Below are 22437 nucleotides of genomic sequence, written 5' to 3'. Positions count from 1 at the left end.
TTTTGGACATGTTTGATAACGACTCAGTTGCCACACTTGGGATTGCCGTTGCTCACTGTTGTTTCAATTGTTGCTCACCGACTTTGTGTGAACGCTCAGACCCGTGGAAAATTAGAGGGAACATTGCTCGTGTGGTGACGAAGAGATAACAGTAAAGAAGGTGAAAGGTGACGTGAAAGCAGGTATATAGGAAGGTCGCGTTCCCACCTCGGCGCAGACCGCCGAAGCTGACGAAGGTGAGTGCAAAAAAACTCCCCTTAAAAGATAAAATACCCGGAACTGAAAGTTAATTCATGATTCCTATGATTTTTATGATTTTTAGTGGATAGAGGAAAACCAGAATGGAAATCTTGGGGATTCTTTGCCCTCTTCTGTCTCTTTTGCTTCTTGTTCGTGCAGAGATCGTGGAACAGTTCGAGGTATGCGTAGCGTAAACCAGGGTTTCTCAACTATTGGGTCGAAACCCGAAGTGAGTCACGAATTTATGGTCAGTGGGTCGCGGGCCTTTTCCTATGTAAAATATTTCTTAAAAGAAGAAAAAAACAAACGGTCGAATACACTCATTAACAGTAGATGGCAATAATGCCCTGCTCTATATTTTCTACCTGTTCAGTCAATTGGCGCATTTGAGAAGGACCACATTTCATTTTATTGTGATTTTGTTGGTTTTATTTCCTTTTCCTGCCCAAGATTTTAACAGAGTAAGTGTTAATTAAAAGTGGAAAAAAAGTTACAACAATGATCGACTTGAAGATTGCGGAATACAAAATTGTATAATTGTCTGCCATTAAAGCTCTGCTGGAAAGTACAGTAAATGGTTTAAAAATGAAATATGTTTTAGCTTTTTACCAATATATCAATCTGTATTGACTACATAATTGAATAATTAGCAATGTTTAATTTCACTTTTTATTCATACAGGGAGTGCAGAATTATTAGGCAAATGAGTATTTTGACCACATCATCCTCTTTATGCATGTTGTCTTACTCCAAGCTGTATAGGCTCGAAAGCCTACTACCAATTAAGCATATCAGGTGATGTGCATCTCTGTAATGAGAAGGGGTGTGGTCTAATGACATCAACACCCTATATCAGGTGTGCATAATTATTAGGCAACTTCCTTTCCTTTGGCAAAATGGGTCAGAAGAGGGACTTGACAGGCTCTGAAAAGTCAAAAATAGTGAGATATCTTGCAGAGGGATGCAGCACTCTTAAAATTGCCAAGCTTCTGAAGCGTGATCATCGAACAATCAAGCGTTACATTCAAAATAGTCAACAGGGTCGCAAGAAGCGTGTAGAAAAACCAAGGCGCAAAATAACTGCCCGTGAACTGAGAAAAGTCAAGCGTACAACTGCCAAGATGCCACTTGCCACCAGTTTTGCCATATTTCAGAGCTGCAACATCACTGGAGTGCCCAAAAGCACAAGGTGTGCAATACTCAGAGACATGGCCAAGGTAAGAAAGGCTGAAAAACGACCACCACTGAACAAGACACACAAGCTGAAACGTCAAGACTCGGCAAAGAAAAATCTCAAGACGGATTTTTCTAAGGTTTTATGGACTGATGAAATGAGAGTGAGTCTTGATGGGCCAGATGGATGGGCCCGTGGCTGGATCGGTAAAGGGCAGAGAGCTCCAGTCCGCCTCAGACGCCAGCAAGGTGGAGGTGGGGTACTGGTATGGGCTGGTATCATCAAAGATGAGCTTGTGGGGCCTTTTCGGGTTGAGGATGGACTCAAGCTCAACTCCCAGTCCTACTGCCAGTTTCTGGAAGACACCTTCTTCAAGCAGTGGTACAGGAAGAAGTCCGCATCCTTCAAGAAAAACATGATTTTCATGCAGGACAACGCTCCATCACACGCATCCAAGTACTCCACAGCGTGGCTGGCAAGAAAGGGTCTAAAAGAAGAAAAACTAATGACATGGCCTCCTTGTTCACCTGATCTGAACCCCATAGAGAACCTGTGGTCCCTCATCAAATGTGAGATTTACAAGGAGGGAAAACAGTACACCTCTCTGAACAGTGTCTGGGAGGCTGTGGTTGCTGCTGCACGCAATGTTGATCGTGAACAGATCAAAGCACTGACAGAATCCATGGATGGCAGGCTTTTGAGTGTCCTTGCAAAGAAAGGTGGCTATATTGGTCACTGATTTGTTTTTGTTTTGTTTTTGAATGTCAGAAATGTATATTTATGAATGTTGAGCTGTTATATTGGTTTCCCTGATGAAAATAAATAATTGAAATGGGTATACATTTGTTTTTTGTTAAGTTGCCTAATAATTATGCACAGTAATAGTCACCTGCACACACAGATATCCTCCTAAAATAGCTAAAACTAAAAAAGCCCCACTCCAACTTCCAAAATATTCAGCTTTGATATTAATGAGACTTTTGGGTTCATTAAGAACATGGTTGTTGTTCAATAATAAAATTAATCCTCAAAAATACAACTTGCCTAATAATTCTGCACTCCCTGTATTTGGAAACTTCTCAAAATATGTGGCTCTGTTAACGCAGTTTTAGGGGGTCGCCTTAATGCAGGGGTGTCAAACAGGCGGCCCGCAGGCCAGATCAGGCCCGCTAAGGAATTAAATCCGGCCCCAGAGACATCGCTGAGGGAAGCACAAGAGAAAAACAAGCGACAGGTCGAAATATGTCAACTTGATGTTGCCATAGCCAGGTGCATCTCACAAACGCTGTACTTGTATTTCTTTCTTTCTTTCTTTCTCTCTCTCTCTCTCTATCTATCTCTCTCTCTCTCTGTGTCTTTTGACCTCTGTTTGCTCTCCCTTCCTTTTTTTTCCCTTTCTCTCTCTCTCTCTCTCTCTCTCTCTCTCTCTCTCTCTCTCTTGCCTCTTTTTATTTTTGGATTTCTTTCTTTCTCTCTCTTTCTTTCCCCCTCTCTCACTATTTCTATATTCATGTCACATTCTCTCTCTCTTTCTCTCTCTCTCAACCTCCTTTTGCTTTCTCTTCCTTTTTTCCTTTTCTCTCTCTCTTTCTCTGTCTTTCTCTTGCCTTCCCCTTCTTTGTTTCTCGCCTTTTCTTTTTCCTTTCTATTTCTCTTTGGATTTCTTTCTTTCTCTTTCTTCTTCCCTTTTTCACTATTTATCTATCTCTCTTTCACTCTCTCTGTCTTTTGACCTTCTTTTCCTCTCTCTTCTTTTTTTCATTTTCTCTCTTTTTTCTGTCTTTCTCTCTCTCTCTCTCTCTCCCTCTCTCTCTCTCTTGCTCCCCCTTCTTTCTTTCTCACCTTCTCTCTTTCTTTCTATTTATCTTTGGATTTCTTTCTTTATCTCTTTCTTTCCCCCTCTCTCACTATTTCTATATTCATCTCACATTCTCTCTCTCTTTCTCTCTCTCTCTCTCAACCTCCTTTTGCTCTCTCTTCATTTTTTCCTTTTCTCTCTCTCTTTCTCTGTCTTTCTCTTGCCTTCCTCTTTGTTTCTCGCCTTTTCTTTTTCTTTCTATTTCTCTTTGGATTTCTTTCTTTCTCCCTCTCTCAATATTTATCTCTCTCTTTCACTCTCTCCGTCTTTTGACCTTCTTTTGCGCTCTCTTCCTTTTTCCAGTTTCTATATTTTTTCTGTCTTTCTCTCTTTCTCTCTTGCCTTCCCCTTCTTTCTTCCTCCCCTTCTCTCTTTCTATTTCTCTTTGGATTTCGTTTGTTATCTCTCTTTCTTTTCCCCTCTCTCCCTATTTCTATATTTATACTCTCTCTCTCTCTCTCTCTCTCTCTCTCTCTCTCTCTCAATTCTCTCTCTCTCTCTCAATTCTCTTTGTATCCCTCTCTCTTTCTCTCCCTCTCTTTCTCTTTTTTCTTCCTCTCTTTTTTTCTCCCTAATCTACGAGTCCGGTCCAAAGAGAATATTTGTTCTATAGTGTGGCCCACAGTTAAAATGAGTTTGACACCCCTGCCTTAATGCGTGTATATACAGTGCTTGAAGTTTTTTTTTTTTTTTAAAGATTAATATATTATACTATTTATGCTTTACATTGCACAATCCTTTTATTGGATACATTTGGGAAGTATATCCTTTTTTTCTTGATTTGAGTCGCAGCTTCTTTATTGGAATGGAATGTTGGGTCCTGAAGTCAGACCAGTTGAGAACCAGTGATGTAAATATTCAAGATGTGAACATGTTTGTTTAATTTTTAATATTTGTCTTAAGGATGTTCCGGACTGCTTGAAGTATTTCTACAAAAGCAAAGTACCCAGTTGGGGTTCTTCAACACCCGGCACCACTCATCTCTGTCAGCGATTTGCAAACAGGTACAAAATACTTAAAGGCACAATGTGTGTATTTAGCATCTCCTAGTGGTAAAAATAATGTATTTATATACTAAAGTAAAATACAATATTGATTCTAAAAAATAAGCGAAAATACATATGTCAGAACCCACTCGCGTAACGTTACTCACAGTTTATTGGGGAGAACACAAAGGAGTGCACACTCGATCTGGAGATCGTTGGTCGCGGGGAGTAGATTGCTCGGAACGCGGAAGTGGTCACAATCAAACAGATCGTGGCGAGAGCAAAACAGGAGCAAAAACAGAGATTCACAGGGCTTGGCAAAACAAGAGCAAATCCACAGGAAAAACTGAGATTCTCAGGGCTTGACGTGTCCAGAGTTTTGCAGACGCTCCGACAAAAAGCGACTCACAGGACAGCGTTTGAGTAGTGACAGGGAGCAATCTGTCAAAGAGTTTCAGCTGGTGTCCATGGGCGAGGCCAATTTGGTGCCATGGCAACTGTGACAACATGAACTTTCATATAAAAGTCTTTTAAATACTCTTAGGTCGAAAAATTTGTACTTATTCGACATTATATGAAGATCAACGAGAGGAAGCTAACCTGATTGTCTGCCATGTTGCTGCGACGGGTACCCCAAAAAACAAAAATCTTGTGAAGGACAGGACAAAAAAATGAGAAGAAAAATGTTGTGGTTTGGTCACTTTGATTCTCCGTCACTGTTATTCTTTCTTGTGCTTTGTAGCAATCGTATTTTGTCGAAAATCGTAATGATTCAACCCATCAAATCTTGTGTATGTGTTGATTCATGTGTTGATTCAGTTCATGCTTTAGAGCACAGGTGTCAAAAAGGCGGCCGGCGGGCCAGATCAGGCCCACTAATGGGTTGAATCCGAGATTACGGGAGTTTTCGGAAGTTACTAGCATACAAAGAAATTTTCCCGCTATAATGCCAGTCAATTTGTGGAGATTCCCTTGAAGAGAAAAAAACACTCATTCCTGAGAACCAGCAAACATGGTATCAAATTTGAAACTGTCCTCTTACTTGTTTTTGCGGAGATTTTTGGTCTCGTGCCCCGGTTGGTTGCAACGTGTGGCCAACGTGCTAAACTCAAGTTCTGAATTACTTGGAAGTCAATATTGTGCTAGGTTTATTTGCTCTACAGCCTCGAACCCATTACCCTGAATTAAATGTCTTATACTCTACCAAGGAGTTTGCATGTTCTCCCCGTGCTTCTGTGGGTTTCCTCCGGGCACTCCGGATTCCTCCTACATTCCAAAAACATGCATGTCAGGTTAATTGGCCGGTCCAAATTGTCTTTAGGCGTGAATGAGCGAGTGATTTGTCTGTCTCTTTGTGCCCTGCGACTGGCTGGCAACCAGTTAAGGGTGTCCCCTGCCCATTACCCAAAAATAACTGGGAAGGGCTCCAGCACCCCCGCGACCCTATTGAGGATAAGCGGTGCAGATAATGGATGGATGGATGCTCTACCAACTGAGCAAGCCCCATGAAAAACGTACTATGGACAAAAGTCTTGACACCTTATAGTTTACTGACTAAGACTTTCTCCGACCTTTTGAACCTCCATGCTCTCATTTTGATCCCCAGTTTTTACAGCACAGACACTTCATGATGCATCCATCCATCAATCTATCTATCTATCAAACCTCAACAAAAACCCAAAGAAAGACAAAAAAGAAAAGTTTTTTCAACGCATATAAGAAATGCACGCACTTGCACGCGCATCATGAACGACCTGACTGAAGCTGCAATGATGACACAAGCCTGGAGATGGTAGCAGCGGGTAAAAAAGTTCAAAATTCCGCCGGGCTCCTTTAACGTATTAATTAAGTTTATGCACTGCTCTTTTTGATCCTCCATCCTTCTGATCCTCGTTTTTGTGTCGAAAAAGAAATTACTGAGTAGCTTGACTTGCTGTTAGCTTACCAACAAGTCAAGTCAAGTCATGTATTTTTTAATAACACTTAATTGTAAAGAGTCTCAAAGGGCTGCACAGACAATAGATTATTGTAAACCGAAGCGTATTATGACACCATCCCCTGATCTAAAACCTACAAGAGGGCAAGGAAAAACTCAAAAACCTCAATATGAGGAAAATGAAGAAAACATAAGAAGGGACCGCACATGAGGTAATCCCCCTTCCAGGATGACCAGGCTAAAATGGCTGTTGCAATAATAAAAACTACTGTCAGAGACCAGAAACGGAGACAGGACCCACTTGCGTTCGTTTTTCTCAGTTTTATTTAGAAGGAGCATAAGGCTTGCACCCACGATCTTGTGATCGTCGATCACGGGTAGCAGATCGCTTGGAACGTGAAAGTGGCACTTCCGTGGCAGCGAAGGCAGTGTCGAGAGCGGGGGAAAAATAGATCAAAGGCCGGGACGGTGGAGCAAAAACGTAATCGAGTTCAGAAAAGGGGTCGGAGCTGGGAATCAAGACAGGAGAAAGTCAGGGTTGAAAAGGCTTGCCTAGCGGGAGCTGAGGTTTGCAGACGGACTGGTGAATGGAAGACGGGGGTTTAAAAAGAGATAAGCAGCCAATCAGTGTCCGAGGCAGTTGGCACCAAAAGAGCAGACTCAGGTGCCTCGCGTCAGTAATCTGTCAACTACACAGATATTGTGAACGTGAAATATAGGACATTCATAAGTTTTTGAATAGAAGTGTGTTTAAAGCCTGTATTCAAACAGTTCCACTGAAGTTAAAAAACAAATCTCAGGAGAAGAGCATTCCGCATCACCGGGGCCCGAATTCAGAACACTATCACTAATTCTATTGTTGGGGCTGAGGTGTTCGCCAAACCAGAATCATTGGTTTTACTATTACCCTCTGCCATGAGGCAAGAGAATTGCGTGCCTCACCCAGCATCTGTAGATATACATTACATACTGCTCCTTTTGAAAAAAATCTTTTTATAGGTCATTCTCCATTTTGACATTATTCTTTGTACCTGCAGGTACCACTTTGCCACGTTGTACGACACCGATCATCGTATTGCGGTTTACTCAGCGTACGTATTCGAGCCCAGCAACGGAGGTGGGCGCGAGAGACGGTGGTTTGTCGAGCCTCAGGTAGGTACAGCGTTCAATAATCATATCTCATCTCATCTCATTATCTCTTCGTCACCACACTTACAGGTTGTTTATTTTGCATTTTAAGACGTGTACGACGTACAAAAAAATCTGTACGGAAAAACGCAAATTTGTCAATGATGGGTACCATACGGTATACACCGACTATCACGAAACGGCGAATCAATCAAGTCAAACGAGTTCGCCGCGGTAGCCTCTATCTCTGTATCGTTTTTTTCATTGCAAACCAAGCGAGCGGTTTGATGTTACCGTGCGCATACGTCTGCCGCCGGGGGATTACCCATTATACATCATTCCGATCACACGTGAACAAAGCGAAAGCAGAGCAGTATATACTCGGCAGCTGATCAGAAGCAGTACAGAACATACATGTGGTCTTAAAAAACATCGGATTTCATATGGTAGATGTGTAGGGAAAGGAAGCCCGTCTCTTTTCAGAGAACTGGCTTTTTTGGCTCAACTCATTAAAAAAATTCGGCTCTCAAACGTCTCACTTGCTTTGATGGATAATATTACAAATTATTATGTTGTAGAAAGTTAAGAAAAAAAGGAAGTATAAAAGGAGAAAATGAAAAAAGACAGGTTGGTGGTTATCCCTTTAATCGGTATTGTCAGGGACCAGGAACGGAAACGGGAACCCAATTGCGTTAGTTTCTTAGTTTTATTGAGAAGGGGACAAAAGCTGGCACCCACGATCCGGTCGTTGGTTGTGGGGAGCAGGTCGCTCGGGACGCGGAAGTGGCACTTCTCTGGCGAGCGATAGCGGTGTCGTAGATGGGAAAACAGGTCAGGCTGTTGGGGCGCAGGAGCAGAGGCGTGATCAAACGGTAACAGGTCGAAGCCGGGAAACGTACAAGAGCCAAAGAACAGGGAGTCAGGGTCAGAAGGCTTACCTTAGCGGGAGCTGAAGGTTCGCAACGATCGGACGCAGGTAACAAGGAGTCGGGGGGTTTAAAAAGTGGCAAGGAGACAATCAGCGACCAGGGCGGTTGGCACCAACGGGGCAGCCGCAGGTGCCCCGAATCAGTAATCATGACACTTCCCTGTCGAGCGAGGATAGGCGTGGGCGGCGGGAAAGCTAATTGGTAGCCGGGACGGGGGAGCAAGGGCGGTAACGAGTCCAGAAAAAAGGTCAGCAACAACTATCAGGCAGGAAACAGGGCAAAACGGGTCGACGGCCGGGACGGAAGAGCAGGGCAGAAACGGGTCTAGAAACAGGTCGGCAACAGGTAACAGGCAGGGGAAAACAGGGCAGGAGATTGTCGGAAGGTACGGAGCTTGCCTAGCAAAAGCGTAGGTTCGCAGGACGCTCTGACAGCTTTTTCTTGGAAGCCGGGGGTTTAAAAAGAGTCAGTGAACCAATAAGAGCTCAGGGATGTTGGCCCCAACGGGGCAGTTGCAGGTGCCCCGAATCAGCAATCATGATAACTAGTCCAGTTCCCTTGCGAGTGGTGCCTGGCTTAGGTGACATCAAGTGAACCTTTTTAAAACTGCACGTCATGTTTTTCATGCGCTTCTCTCAGTGTTGTCTTGCGGGCAGGATCTTAACTTAATTTGGTTTGTTTTACCCCAACAGTTTTTCGAGCACAGATAATTTAGTGGCACCCTGCTGTTGGGAATTCATTATCAAAATGTACCGTTTACCAAATTGTTCAAATTAGTTATCTGACTCCATTAACAAAACACAACCTACATTCACCCAACAATTTATGCATGCTCGTTTCTTGAGGGAAAAATGAACAGGAAAGCTTACATTTTCACACAGGGGCAGATTTAATTTCCCTAACAATTTAACTAAGTGTACTCCGTCGAAAATGGCCGAAGAAGCGTCGTTGGAGTCTCTGGGAAGCCCTCTTCTGAAGTCCTTTAGCTTTTTTCCTATTGGCCATCTTCTCCCCGCATAATGGTGTGCCGGCTCCTCCCATGGGCGTGCCAAGGAAGCCCAACGTGGGCTTCACAATCTCATAGACGAGCGTCTTGATGTCTGGAACATTCTGTGTCAGCACACTCACGCGTCCTGTTAGCAACAGAACTAGAAAAAATATTCTGCATTTGGAACTAAAGCCCACTCAGTGAAAATTGCATTGCATTATGAGTTAATCGTTTAAAATCCTTTATAGTCAAATGTATAAAATTCTTCACTGCTTTCTGATTTTTTTTTAGCTTGTCAATAAAACATGGCAAGGAGAGATGAAAGACGGTTACCGGATGGGGAAGGACCATCCTGGGATTTACCTGGGGGAGAAACAGGCTCTCAATGAGGACTACACACATTCTGGCTATGACAGAGGTCACCTCAACCCCAATGGGCACCATGCAGGTAAACAAACTCCTAATTTAATAGGGTTGTACCCGTTTCGTTCAGTCTTATATACCCGAGGGCCGGGTCGGGGTGGGCTGGATTTTTTGTCCTGATCTTACCTCTGCTTGGTATCGATAATATCGATTTTGGGATCTATCCTCCTACTCTTAATATTCAGCACTTAAAGATCATTGAAATACAAGATCTGCAGTAATTCATGTAGTAACGACAGTTGAGTTACAAAATCTTAACACTTTGGAGCAGGGGTGTCGAAATGGTGGACCGCGGGCCGAATCAGGGCTGTTAAGAGATTGAATCCGGCCCGCGAGACAGCGCTCAGAGTAGCGCAAGAGAAAAGCGAGCTGCAGGTTGAAATATGTCCGTTGCCAAAACCAGGCGCCTCTCACAAAGACGCTGTGCTTTTATTTCTCTCTCTCTTTCTCTATCTCTTTCTCTTTCTCTTTCTCTATCCTCACATTTTCTCTCTCTCTCACTTATTGTCTCTTTTTCTTCTTTCCTCTCTTTCCTCTTTCCTTTCTTTCCTTGTTCTCTTTCTTTCTCTCTTTCCTCCTCTCTTTTTCTTTCTCTCTTGCATTTTCTTTTTCTCTCTCTTTCTTTCTCACCCCCTTCACTCTTTTCCTCCCCTTTTCTCTCACTTTCTGTCTCTCTCTCTTTCCTCCCCTTTTCTCTCACTCTCTGTCTCTCTTTTTCTCTTTCTTTGTTACTGTCTCTCTCTCTCTGTGTCTTTTTACCTTCTTTTGCTCTCTCTTCCTTTTTCCTTTTCTCTCTTTTATCTGTCTCTCTCTTACTTTTTCTTTCTTTCTTTCTTTTCATCTTTCTTTCTTTCTTTCTTTTTTTCTTTGTCTTACCCTCTTCTTTTCTCTCCCTCTTTTTCATATTTCTTTCTTTCTTTCTGTGTCCCACCCTCTTCTTTTCTCTCCCTCTTTTTTATATTTCATTTTTTCTTTCTGTGTCCCACCCTCTTCTTTTCTCGCCCTCTTTTACATTTTTTTTTCTTTATTTCTTGAAATTATCTGATCTGCATTTTATATAGCGCTTTTCAAGTCAATGACTTCCCAAAGCGCTTTACAATGTGCTCCACATTTCCCAATTGCGGCCTTGCAGCCATGTAAGGCACTAACCTGCTTATTGGGGGTATTAGGGGTTCAGTGTCTTACCCAAGGACACTTCGACATGTAACACGAACGAGCCCTTGATCCCAAGACGAGCGCTCTACCTCCTGAGAGGTTTCTTCTTCCTTTCTTTCTTTCTTTGTCCCACCCTCTTCTTCTCTCTCCCTCTTTTTCATATTTCTTTCTTTTTTCTTTCTCTCTTATCTACTATTACGGCCCCCGAGAGAATGTTTGTTCCATCGCGTGGCCCCTGAGTTAAAATGAGTTTGACACCCCTGCTTCAGAGTATCCGTTACCAAGAACAGTACGTTCCAGAACGCGTTCGTCCCAACACCGAACTCTGAACAGTGTTTCATTCTTCTCCCGTCCTTGACAGTTCCTGGCCGCAACGCCACCTTCACCCTCACCAACGTGGTTCCTCAGAACCCCAAACTAAACCAGAACGCCTGGAGAATCCACGAGTCTCAACTGAACGATCTGTTCCGGCAAAAGTGCTCCAAGGCCTACGTTTTGGTGGGCGCGGTCCCTTCCGCGGGGAAATGGATCATCAAGAACGGCGTGAAGCGCGTCAACATTCCCGCCTACCTTTGGAACGCGTACTGTTGTGTGGACAATAACGGAAAGCCCATCCTAGGGGGCGCCGCCGCTGCCGAGAACACCGAGCAGGACTGGGTGGAGAAACTCTCTTTGGATGAACTTGGAGAGTTCCTGCAGCAGTTCTCGAATCAACCAGTAGGAGAGCTTTTCTACAAGAGCTGCAACGTTTGATTGGACCATGTCTTTTTGATAGCGCCTGAAATGAAAACAAATTCTGAAGAAATATATTTGCTGAACGGCGAAACATGGTGATTTATCATTCCCTACAACACACTATCAAAGAGTTAAAAATACATTGTGTATTTTTTAGCGCCTCCCAGTGATAAAAAACTGCATTTACTAAAAAAAAAAATATTGATCTGAATAATAAGCAAAAATACCTAAACTATCATACAAACATAAATATACTTATAGGTCAAGAGTTTTGTATTTATTTTACATAACATAAGGTTCACCAAGAGGTGAAATCTGTCTTTTTTTCCAATTGTTAGGAATTAAACTATATTATGAAATGAAATGATCTGGATTTATATAGCGCTTTTCAAGTCAAGACTTCCCAAAACGCTTTACAGTGTGCTTCACATTTCCCAATAGCGGCCGTGCAGCCATGTAAGGCGCTAACCTGCTTATTGGGGACATTAGGGGTTCAGTGCCTTACCCATGGACACTTCGACATGTAGGAGCAGCCGGGATTCGAACTGCGATCTCTTGATCCCAAGACGAGCGCCCTACCCACTGCCGCCCTTACAAATGTAACGTTTACCAAATTGTTTGAATTAGTTTTCTAACTCCATTAACCAAACACAAACTGTATTCTCCTAACAATGCATGCTTGATTCTTAATGGGAACATGAACAAAGATAACCGGCATTTTCACACGGGGGCAGATTTATTTTCTTAAAGTATTTATTAAGTGAATTCCATCAAATTTAGCCGAATTATTGTGGAATTAGTCTAATTAGTCTTCGTCGAGCCCCCCATCTCTCGTCTCTCTCTCGCCTCTCTCCTTCTGTCTTCTGTCTTCCTGACACGTCGGGGCATCGGCTCCTCCCCCTTGGGCAGGCCCCTCCCCCCATGGGGTGGGTCAGGTGCCAACTTCACCACCTCCTCGCCAAAAGACGCCACCATGTCTAAAGGACTCACAACAAGAAAGCTTATCAGAACACTTGTCTCCTTTTCCCGCGTCAACCCTTGTCCCCGTTCTTGTTTTTCTGTAAACATCATTCTTGTCTAGGCAACACTGACCCCAAGCTTTCCCTGTGAAAAATCCCCACTGCATTCAACAAATGTAATTTGTATTATATTAAATCCCTTATAGTCAAATAAGTAAAATAAAAAATCCTTCACTTTTTCCATCATTTTTTCCTATTTTCTTTTTATCTTTTCTCCTTTTTTAATTATGTCATTGTTTTTCCATTATTTCTTCATTTTTTCCTTCTTCTACCCTTTCCTTCATTTTTCTGTGTTTTTGTTTTCCTTCTTCTTTTTCCCTGGTTCTTTATTCCCTTTTTTTCTTGTGTCTTTTCTTCTTTTATGATGTTTCTTTTTTTCCTCTTTATTTTCAAATGGTTAGGGAAAAAAAGGAAAGTACTGCGATTTGGTCAATTTGGGTTTCTGTAGTTTGTATAAATATGACACACTGTCCCTTTAAGGAAACACAATGATTAAAAACCACTTCCCAGTGAGAAATGCTCGTGGGAAAATAATTGTAATCAGTTTTGATGAAACGTTAAAAAAGAATATATCAATACCTTGTAACTCCGTTAAATGCCACAATTACTCACTTGAAAATCAGCACTAGCTTTGAGTAAATCAAAATAAAATGTTAAATTCCTACCCTCAATTTTATTAAAGCATGAATTAATCAAATGATTTCAATTCAACTCAGTCCCATTCATTTGCAATACTTAGCACAATGACATAAAACATCATCTACACCAGTGATTTTCAACCACGGCACAGTAGTCTCACTTTTTAAAATGTAAAATTTTATAAAACATTTATGAATCATTTTCTGCAAATATGATTTCATTGTCAAGTGTCTGTGCTGTAAAAACTGGGGCTATTATAAATTATATTGTAATTAAACATACTGTTCAGTGTCATGATATAACATTTTGGGTTAGTGGTGTGCCGCAAAATTTTTCCAATGTAAAAAAAAACGTGCCCGGGCTCAAAAAAGGTTGAAAAACATTGATCTACACTTCAACATCTCATGTGTACAGATGCTGTTTATTTTTACCTAAGTTTAGAGCAGGGGTGTAAAACTCATTTTAACTCGAGGGCCACACGTTGGACAAACATTCTCTCAGTGGCCGGATTAGTAGATTAGAGAGAAATAAAAAGAGAAAGAAAGAAATGAAAGAGAGGGAGAGAAAAAGAGACAGGGTAGGACAAAGAAAGATAAAGAGAAAAAAGGAGAGACAAGAGAGAGATGAGAAACAAAAGAGATTAAAAAGAGAACTAGTGAGAGAGGGGGAAAGAAAGAGAAAGAAAGAAATCCAAAGATAAATACAGAGAGAGAAAGAGAGAAAGGGAGAAAGACAGAAGGGGAAAGCAAGAGAGACTAAGAGAGAGAAAAGGAAAAAGGAAGAGAGAGCAAAAGAGGGTAAAAAGAGACAAACAGAAACAAAGAAGGAGAAAAAGAGACACAGAGAGTGAAAGAGAGAGGGACAGAGAGTGAGAGAAAAGGGTGGAAAAGAGAGAGAGAGAAAGCAATACATAAGGAACATCAAGTGGACATATATCAACCTGCAGCTCATTTTTCTCTTGCGCTTCTCTGAGTGTTGTCTCACGGGCCGGATTCAATCCCTTAGTGGGCCTGATTCGGCCCGCCTGTTTGACACCACTGGTTTAGAGGAACCCTGATAAGAGTGATGTTGGTGTAAATGTAATTTTCATGAGACAATTTATGCAAACAGCATAATGTTTATCTATAAATCTATTTTTGTCTTATCCCTACACGCATTTATCTTTACACACACACACACACTTGCATATATATATATATAAATTCCATTCTTCTTACAGGGACGCATTGTGTTTACAAAGTGTCACGACCGGAACAAGTAGTGGACCCAAATAGGTAACGTTTTACACAATGCTTTTTGAGGGATCGGGGAAGTCAGGGCAATTCGGTGCAAGTCGGGCAGCCAGGACGGGAGACGGAGCGTGGTCGGAGATCGGAAACAAGTGTGGGAGCCGTGATGGGAGAACGGAGCGTGGTCGGAGATCGGAACAAGTCAGGTAACCGGAGACGATTGGGAACAGGATACAGGAACAGAACGGGAGCCAGAGTCAAAAATGCTTGCCTTGCATGTGCAGGGGTTCGCTGACGGACTGACAAGGAGTCAAGAATGACGTGCTTAAATAGGAGGACTAATTGGGGAACGAGTGGCAGCTGGGGCTGAACGAGTAAGCGCAGGTGAGGGAAATTGGCAAATCGTGACACAAAGTTTCACTATCCTTATTGCTCATTCATTATACTCCCACCAAAATTATACACTGCATTTATGTGATTCCTGTCTAAATCAGTCAGATTAATTTCCTGTGTTCATATAAACCAATCAGATGTGTAGTTTCCTTCTTGTGTTTTACAATAAATGAGCCAAATAGGAAAGTAAGAAACAGGAGTGTGGTAATCTTCTTTGAGACGATTCTGGAAGCACATACCTCCGATTGAAGGGGCTATCAAATACTTTTCGGCTCAAAGTGGTTTCTTTTCTTCTTTCTACTACATTCTCAAGTTTTAACCTTTTAACATATAAACTAAATGACCAAAACATGTTTCAAAAAACTCAGATAAAATGTTAAGACAACAATCACTGATTTTAAAATCAGTTTTAATGTAAATGTAACATTCAAGCTATATAAAAAAACATAGCTAAACACAATTAAGTAGTAGGAAATATTGCAACCAATAAAGCATTTTGCCACTTAGCTTTTAACAATCAGCAGCAAGTTTAAGTGGGTCCAATTCAATTCACACATTTCTCATCAAGATTCGACAGTGGACTACTGGTTAACATGTCCACACCATAGTTCAGGGGTCCCGGGTTCAAATCCAGGTACTGGCTGTGGCAATATTGGTAGGAACCATTACTAGGCCTGTGTTAGGAGTTGACTGGAGACATTAAGGGTAATGCCCGTTCCCTGAGACAGTATGAGCTTGGATACAGTTCTCTCGTGAGTCTTAGTTTTACAATGTAGAGAACTTTGTGACACTGGCCTCCCTGTGTGCATGTTCTCCCTGTGCCTGAGTGCTTTCTAGAGGCACTCTGGTTTCCTGAAACATCCCCAAACCATGCATAGCTGGTTAAACGGGGGTCCAAATTGTCCTTGCGGTGTGTGGGTGTGGTAATGGTTTTCTGTCTCCGTGTGCTCTGTAATTGGCTGGCAACCAGTCCAGGGTGACCCCTGCCCATTTCCCCACATCAGCTGTGATGGGCTCCAGTACCCCTGCAACCGTTTTGAGGATAAGCAGTTGGAGAAGGAACATTTTCAAAGTTTTGATTTGGCGAATCCTCAAATACTGATGCTGAAATGGCATGAAATTATTCTCAATATAAGAATGATCTATATAAGGGGTCAGCAACCTATGGCACGCGTGCCAGCAGTGGCACGCGAGGGGTTAACCAGTGGCACGCGAGCGCACTGCAAAATAGTAATGTTTTTTAATGCACATTTTTAGGTAAAATTTAGACATTTTCAGTTGCACGGCGTGTTATTAGAGGCTTTACGGTAGCCCCTCCTCCTCTGCTTCGTGTGAGTCTACGCCGCGCCTCACAAAAGGAGGAAAGATCCGTGTTTTAACCCACCCACAGAAACACCGGCGCGCGATAAATGAACGAATCACGACAGCTCCTTCAGTGGAAAAATCTCGTTCTTTTCAGCCAGCGTGGACAGATGACTGAGACTTTGTGCAAAAGATGACCGTGCTTGTTTGTGCATTATGCCTCGAGAGCGTTGTACCTCACACTTCAAGTGTTAAGCATCATTACGAGACGAAACATAAACATGAATTCAAGGACGAGTCTTGCAAGGTGGAGACAATAAAACGCGTTGTGTCCAGGTACAGCAAACTAACACAGACTGCTAAAAACGCCACCACTGAAAAGCTATCACATTGCTCACTGAATAACAAAGCACGTAAAACCATTTACTGATGGCGAATATATTAAAGGTGTGTGTGTGTTTCAAGTTTTGATAGTCTCTAAGATAAGATTTTATTGATGAATGGTACAGTAGCTGTCCAAATGACTTGTTTTTTGATTGTATTACATTGTTGATGAAGAATGGTTGAAGTCATGGATGTCTACAGGCCTTTCTACATGTTTCTCTCATTCATCTTTTAGTATGTTGATGAACAAGAATAGTGGAAGATAAATTGGTGAGTTATACAATTTCAATGTCTATCCATGTTGTATATTCGGACTGGTGTAAAATGGCAGCTCTGTTGGATATACAAAAATTCTTGTGCGAGTCATTAATCTTGGTGTGGCACACTGATTTACAAGGTCATTTGAAAGTGGCACTCTACACTGAAAAGGTTGCTGACCCCTGATCTATATTGTTAGTTTCGTGATTGTAAAACAATCACAAAAGGGCAGCCAATACTTTTACTGACACCTTAAAACAGGGGTTGGGGAACTTTTTGAATAAAACAGCCATGAAAGCAAAATATATAAACATATTTTTGAGAACTGCACCATATATTTTAAGACAAAAGCTAATTCTTCAGCGTATTGTATTTACTGTAACTGTGTGACGTATGTTGATTTGATAAAATATATAAAATAATAATGCCCTAGCCTGTGTACCGTATAGAAAAAATACCACTAAATTTGACTCCTTCCTGCAGTTACTTAAGATCATATAAGCTCATTCTGACCGTCATTTTTCTTTTGAATGGTTTGAAAACAAGATGCAAGCAAGGTTATTTTGTTAACATGTCACAAAATACTGCAAACGAGACGGATACGGATGTATTCAGGGGAGTGCGCAGCGTGTGCAGAGATCCGCCCACCCCTACCGCTCACCCACTCAAATTCCTCTAGGTGCTTGGCTGGTGTTTTGGGTGTTTAGAGATTGTTCTGTGGGTTCTCATGTCTCAAAATTGAACATAGATATTTTAATGAGCACCCATAAGCAGGATTCCATAAAAACATTCAGCCAAATTGAAGTTTGTTGGTTTAACACTGTAACACTGACAGTAAACTCTCACTGGAACACTGCCCTATACACTTGACTGCACCAGGAATGTAACGTGTCGCTGGGATTTGCATATACTACAATTGAAACCATATTGAAAAGATTGGCACAGCCCTTATACATCAGAGCCAGATGTACTCATGAAAAGAGCCATAAGTGGCTCGTGAGCCATACATTCCCGACCCCTGCCTTAAACTAAAGCTGGTATTAACACCGATCCTGATACCTGGTATCAATTGTTGCCCATTTTCTAATTTGAAACGTTAAATTAGCATTGTTGCCATGCGAAAGAATACTGTGGTCATCCGACGTAAAAATTTGCGAATCCGTTTCAACATGCTCTTGTCCGATTGAAAGTCGGTTGAGGCGTCCAAGGGAGCGGTCGGGGTTTGGTTGACTTCCACTTCTTTGCTTGACTGCGGGCTCAAGGTGCCGCTGCTGGCCTGTTGGTCCATTGAGAAGAAAGGATGCTGTAAGGCTTGCGAGGCGGAGATCCTTTGATGCCCGTCCAGATGCAACATCTGTTTGAGCAGGTCCAGGAAGGCCTTCCTGCTCTCCAGATCACCGTCCTCGATCTTTCCCTCCTGCGGCAACTGAATCACATCTTCCAGGGGTTTGGGAAGCTCCCGAAAAGATTCCTGATCTTTGGGTTTCCTGCTGTTGGCCGCTTCAAACTCCTCAGGGGTCATAAGTCTATAATGAGAGACCCCAACCTTCTCATCTTCTCTAAAATAGTTCTTAGTGTACTTCCCCGCTTGAAGTAGTTGGTCATCCGGCTGGCCCAGAACGCAAATAATATGTTTCAGCATTTGATACTCGCAGTTGACAGCGAAGAGGTTTCCAGGCAGGAAAAGGAAAGCCATAATGCAACCCACGCTCCACACGTCGATATTCTCGTTGTACGGCAAACCGAGGGTGATTTCCGGAGCTCGGTATCCGAGTGGTTGTATTTCTAATCCCAGCTTGATTTTGGACGCTGGAATGGCATTGCCAAAGTCGATCAGTTTTACCTTCAATGGCCGTTCTTTGCGGTTTACGACCATGACGTTGTTGGGTTTAATGTCGGTGTGCAAGATACCAATGCGTTTCAGGGTGACCAAGGCCACCAAAAGTTGACGGGCAATGACTCGGATTTCTTCTAGAGATAGCGGCTGGCGCTGGCGTTCTTCCAGAAGATAAATGAGATCACAGTCCAACACCTCAAACACCAGACAAATGTTTCCTTCGTGCTCGAACTGCTCGAAAAACTTGACCACGTTGGTGCTGTCTGCATCCATGACACTGACTATCTTCAACATTGACAGCTCCTTTTCTGTGTCCTGTTTGACAGCCGGGTCGTTCTTCAAGATCTTAATGGCGACCATCTCTGAGGTGGCCAGTTTTTTGCAAACCGCCACTTTCCCGTAGCAGCCTTCGCCAATGAAATCCAGGACTGAGTAAGTGTTGGACTTGCTGTACAAAACTTTTCCGATCTTGACTTCAGGTCTTGTCAATTTCACTGCAAAATAAAGCAAACGTGGGACATCACTGTCAAGTCAAAACTCAAGTATGTATAGACATCCTAAGTCTATTAGGAGCATGACAGTTTTGGACCTGCTCTATATATTTAGTGCCTTAAAGGCAACCTTCTGGCTTAAGTCACCATGACAGCCTCTGTCGAGGTCTCTGTGTGGCGTGTGCAAGCACGTGCAATTCTTGGATGTCTTCAAATAAACTCTTTTTAGGGTTTGGGTTGGCGTTTGAACTGTATTTGAAACAGTGGTTTTCTTAGTTAGCCATTTTCATGCTGCACGGACAAAAAAATAATAACGAGATTCCTAATGTGTTGCGCGTCCTGAAAAGCTTTGATACAAGTACATACCTGTCAACCTGTACATTTTTGCCGTACAAAGTACATTTCAGATTCAGATTCAGATTCAGATCTACTTTATTGTCATTCTAGTACACGTGTATACAGAACGAAATGTCGATACATCTGACCCGCACAGTTTCCTTGAATGTACAGATATAAATAAAATGTTGTATTGAGTTGGAGTATTGAGTACTAATAATATACTAAATAATTATGGCTATGTATAGTATTTTACAGTAGCGCAAATAGTGCAAGAGGAGCAGCTAACTAGACGTGCAAAATGGGCAGTCAGGTAAACAAGTCAGGTAAACAGTAACAATAACACTGTAACAATAACGCTGTAAGTACAATAGTGCAGAGAAACAAATGTGCAAGGAGTGGCTAGCTATAAAGAACTGCCAGTAGTGCAAAAAGTAATTTAATATGCATTTTAAGACGTGTACGACGTACAAGAAAATTTGTACGGAAAAACACAAATTTGTCAATGATGGGTACCATCCGGTATACACCCACTATCACGAAACGGCAAATCAATCAAGTCAAACCAGTCAAGTCCGTCTCTTTTTAGAGAACTGGCTTTTTCGGCTCAACTCATCAAAGAGAGGCGGCTCTCATACGGCTCACTTGCTTTGATGCATTATATTACAAATTATTATGTTGTATAAAGAAGAAAAAAGGAAGTATAAAAGGAGAAAATTAAAAAAGACAGGTTTGTGGTAATCCATTTAATCAGTATATTACCAACAATAATTTAATGCAGAAAATGAATTCATAATTTGAAAAAGCTGGCTTTGATCTCTTTGATCTCTACAAGGGGAATTAACATTTTAGCACAACAGAAACAAAACGAAAATAAATCCAAACAGCTTGACAACATCAATCACATTACTGTGCATGTTGAGAGATTTGTCTGTTGTTATATGATTTATTCTGTGTAGCACTATCTAGATACTCTATAGAACACGCTACAGTGGGTATGAGCACGTCACATTGGGTATTTGTATATTGCATTCTTTTTGCTTTATTATTGTATTGTTTCTCAGCACAGGGATGCTTCTGGAAATGTGAATTTCCCTGTGGGGATGAATAAAGTATCTATCTATTTGCATGTATTTTTCCTTCTACAGTGAACGTCCAAGCTACTTCATTTTTTAACTCTTTTATAATAAACCTCATTCATGTCGAGCAACTCGGTATCTCACAAAATGTTAATTAGCAATATATATGATATAACGAAACACATGTACAATATAACATGTTAAACTACATAAATAAACACGTTTGAAAAAAATATATGGTGTAAGATTATTTTGTATTTTGTAAGGGAAAGTACCACAGTTTGTAAGGGCATGGAGCCCTGGAGGTTGACAGGTATTAAAGTAAGATAAAAGCAGATAGGCACGGTGAAAAATAAGTTATAAGGGCTCTTTGTACTGAGTTGGGAATTGTTAATTCATAGAGACTTTTTAAGGAGAATCCAACGACTCACCTTTAAGAATTTACATAATACATTGTTTAAAATTAAAAGAAAGTAGTAGTGATTATAACGGTGATGATAATAACAATAGGCAACTACTTTATAACACTTCATACCCAAATACAGTACATAATAAATGTATTATGATTTAGGTTAAAGTGTCAGACCATCATGAAATAAATGAAAGTAACTGTATTGATTCATTTGAGGCTGTAAATCAGGCAACCTTATGTATTTTTAACAAATCTTTGACTTTGGTTAGAACTAAAAACCTACATGCAAGTAATAAAACCTCAGCAGAGTAACTTACAAGAAGAAACGGATGAGGCTGAAGACTCCGAGCTTGTCCATGAAGACATGATTTTCCAATGTGTAACTTAACAGCTGCTAACAGCCAACATCCCAGTTTTCTTTTACCGTTTGGTGACGTCATACATAATGTATTTCGGTTGCTGCAACAGAATTGTCAGTCGAGGAGTCCCTTCAGCTTTCAGGACGGCTGAAATGAAATTTGTATGTAGGCGATATTGAACATTTCGGATATTGGAGGCGTTATAGATAGTCATATTCATAGTAATTGCCCAACTGCTGGCATCCTTTGATGCTTGTAGTCCCCTGCAGGCGTTTCTGACGTCTGCTTGTGTTGGCTGGCTTCGTCTGCACAGTTTTGCACAAAAAGATCTTACAATAAATACAATTACTCCGTGCATGCAATTTAAGCACGCTAAGTGACGATCAAGGTACGTGGAGTCTTTGTTTAACGTGCTCCTATAAAGTTTCAAGTGAATAAAAAGTCTGTCACCTCAAAAAAATAATTAGCTGCGGATTTTTATAAACAACTTTTGTGAATATGCTTGATTGCTATTAACATTTTCGAGAAGGGTTGTTCAAACCTCACATTGTGTTTGCTGTTAAACGTCATATTGAAATATAATATTGTGAATGTGCTTGATTGCTGTTGAGATTGTCAAGATTGTTTTCTGTTATTAGTGTCAATAAATTTGTTCAAACCAAAAAAACTTTATGATACTATTCTTCTTATTCTTGTAATAATTATTATTATTTTTTTAATATAAAAGTTTTGTAGATTATTACTATATATTTTTATTTGAGATTAAATCAGTTTTAGTTTATCATTTGTCTGCTTTGGCGATAGGTTCAAACGCCAACACATTAATTTGTATACTTTCATTTTTTTTTATCTATTTCACATTTATTTATTAATTTACTCAGTTTTGTACGCCACTGTAACCACTGCCACTAGGTGGCAGGCATGCATTGATTGCATATGCTGAGGTATTTAGGTAATAGACTTTTTTAGCTTTGTGCATTTTAATAGCCCAATTCTTTACAAAATACACTGTCAACGAGGATTTTTCCTTCCTGTCACTCTATTGTGAGAATTACATCCCATTCTTAAAAGTTTTGCTTGTTTATTCAGTCAGATTTTTTTCTGTCTATGGAAATTTAAAAAATGTTCATGAAGGGACGCCTATTTT

The 22437-nt window shown here is 41.2% G+C and overlaps 2 protein-coding genes across 2 annotated transcripts; one reads left to right on the top strand and one right to left on the bottom strand.

Annotated features, from left to right (window-relative positions):
* Positions 1–320: 320 nt before the first annotated feature.
* Positions 321–11643, top strand: LOC148358441 (endonuclease domain-containing 1 protein). Its single transcript, XM_088345643.1, has 5 exons — positions 321–419; positions 4176–4276; positions 7232–7346; positions 9531–9687; positions 11179–11643. Exons 1-5 carry the CDS (start codon positions 342–344, stop codon positions 11568–11570), a joined length of 843 nt encoding a protein of 280 aa, XP_088201769.1. The 5' UTR covers positions 321–341; the 3' UTR covers positions 11571–11643.
* A 5865-nt stretch (positions 11644–17508) lies between these two features.
* Positions 17509–21603, bottom strand: LOC148358440 (homeodomain-interacting protein kinase 2-like). Its single transcript, XM_088346416.1, has 2 exons — positions 21249–21603; positions 17509–19107 (listed from the first exon to the last, which is right to left on the bottom strand). The coding sequence occupies exons 1-2, from the start codon at positions 21295–21297 to the stop codon at positions 17873–17875; spliced, it is 1284 nt and encodes a 427-aa protein (XP_088202542.1). The 5' UTR covers positions 21298–21603; the 3' UTR covers positions 17509–17872.
* Between the last annotated feature and the right edge of the window lie 834 nt (positions 21604–22437).

Source organism: Urocampus carinirostris, chromosome 10 (genome assembly GCF_059441175.1).
Source record: "Urocampus carinirostris isolate Australia breed hairy pipefish chromosome 10, RoL_Ucar_1.0, whole genome shotgun sequence".
Classification (NCBI taxonomy): domain Eukaryota; kingdom Metazoa; phylum Chordata; class Actinopteri; order Syngnathiformes; family Syngnathidae; genus Urocampus; species Urocampus carinirostris.
This window is presented reverse-complemented; position numbering and strand designations above follow the sequence as displayed.

Bases quoted from the DNA above. Each gene is read 5' to 3' on its own strand.
- LOC148358441 (XM_088345643.1), top strand. From the start codon at position 342: ATGGAAATCTTGGGGATTCTTTGCCCTCTTCTGTCTCTTTTGCTTCTT. The intron at 7,347-9,530 runs GTAGGTACAGCG...ATTTTTTTTTAG, and splicing joins GGTGGTTTGTCGAGCCTCAG to CTTGTCAATAAAACATGGCA. The intron at 9,688-11,178 runs GTAAACAAACTC...CGTCCTTGACAG, and splicing joins CCCCAATGGGCACCATGCAG to TTCCTGGCCGCAACGCCACC.
- LOC148358440 (XM_088346416.1), bottom strand. From the start codon at position 21,297: ATGTCTTCATGGACAAGCTCGGAGTCTTCAGCCTCATCCGTTTCTTCT. The intron at 19,108-21,248 runs GTAAGTTACTCT...TTTATTTTGCAG, and splicing joins AGCCTCATCCGTTTCTTCTT to TGAAATTGACAAGACCTGAA.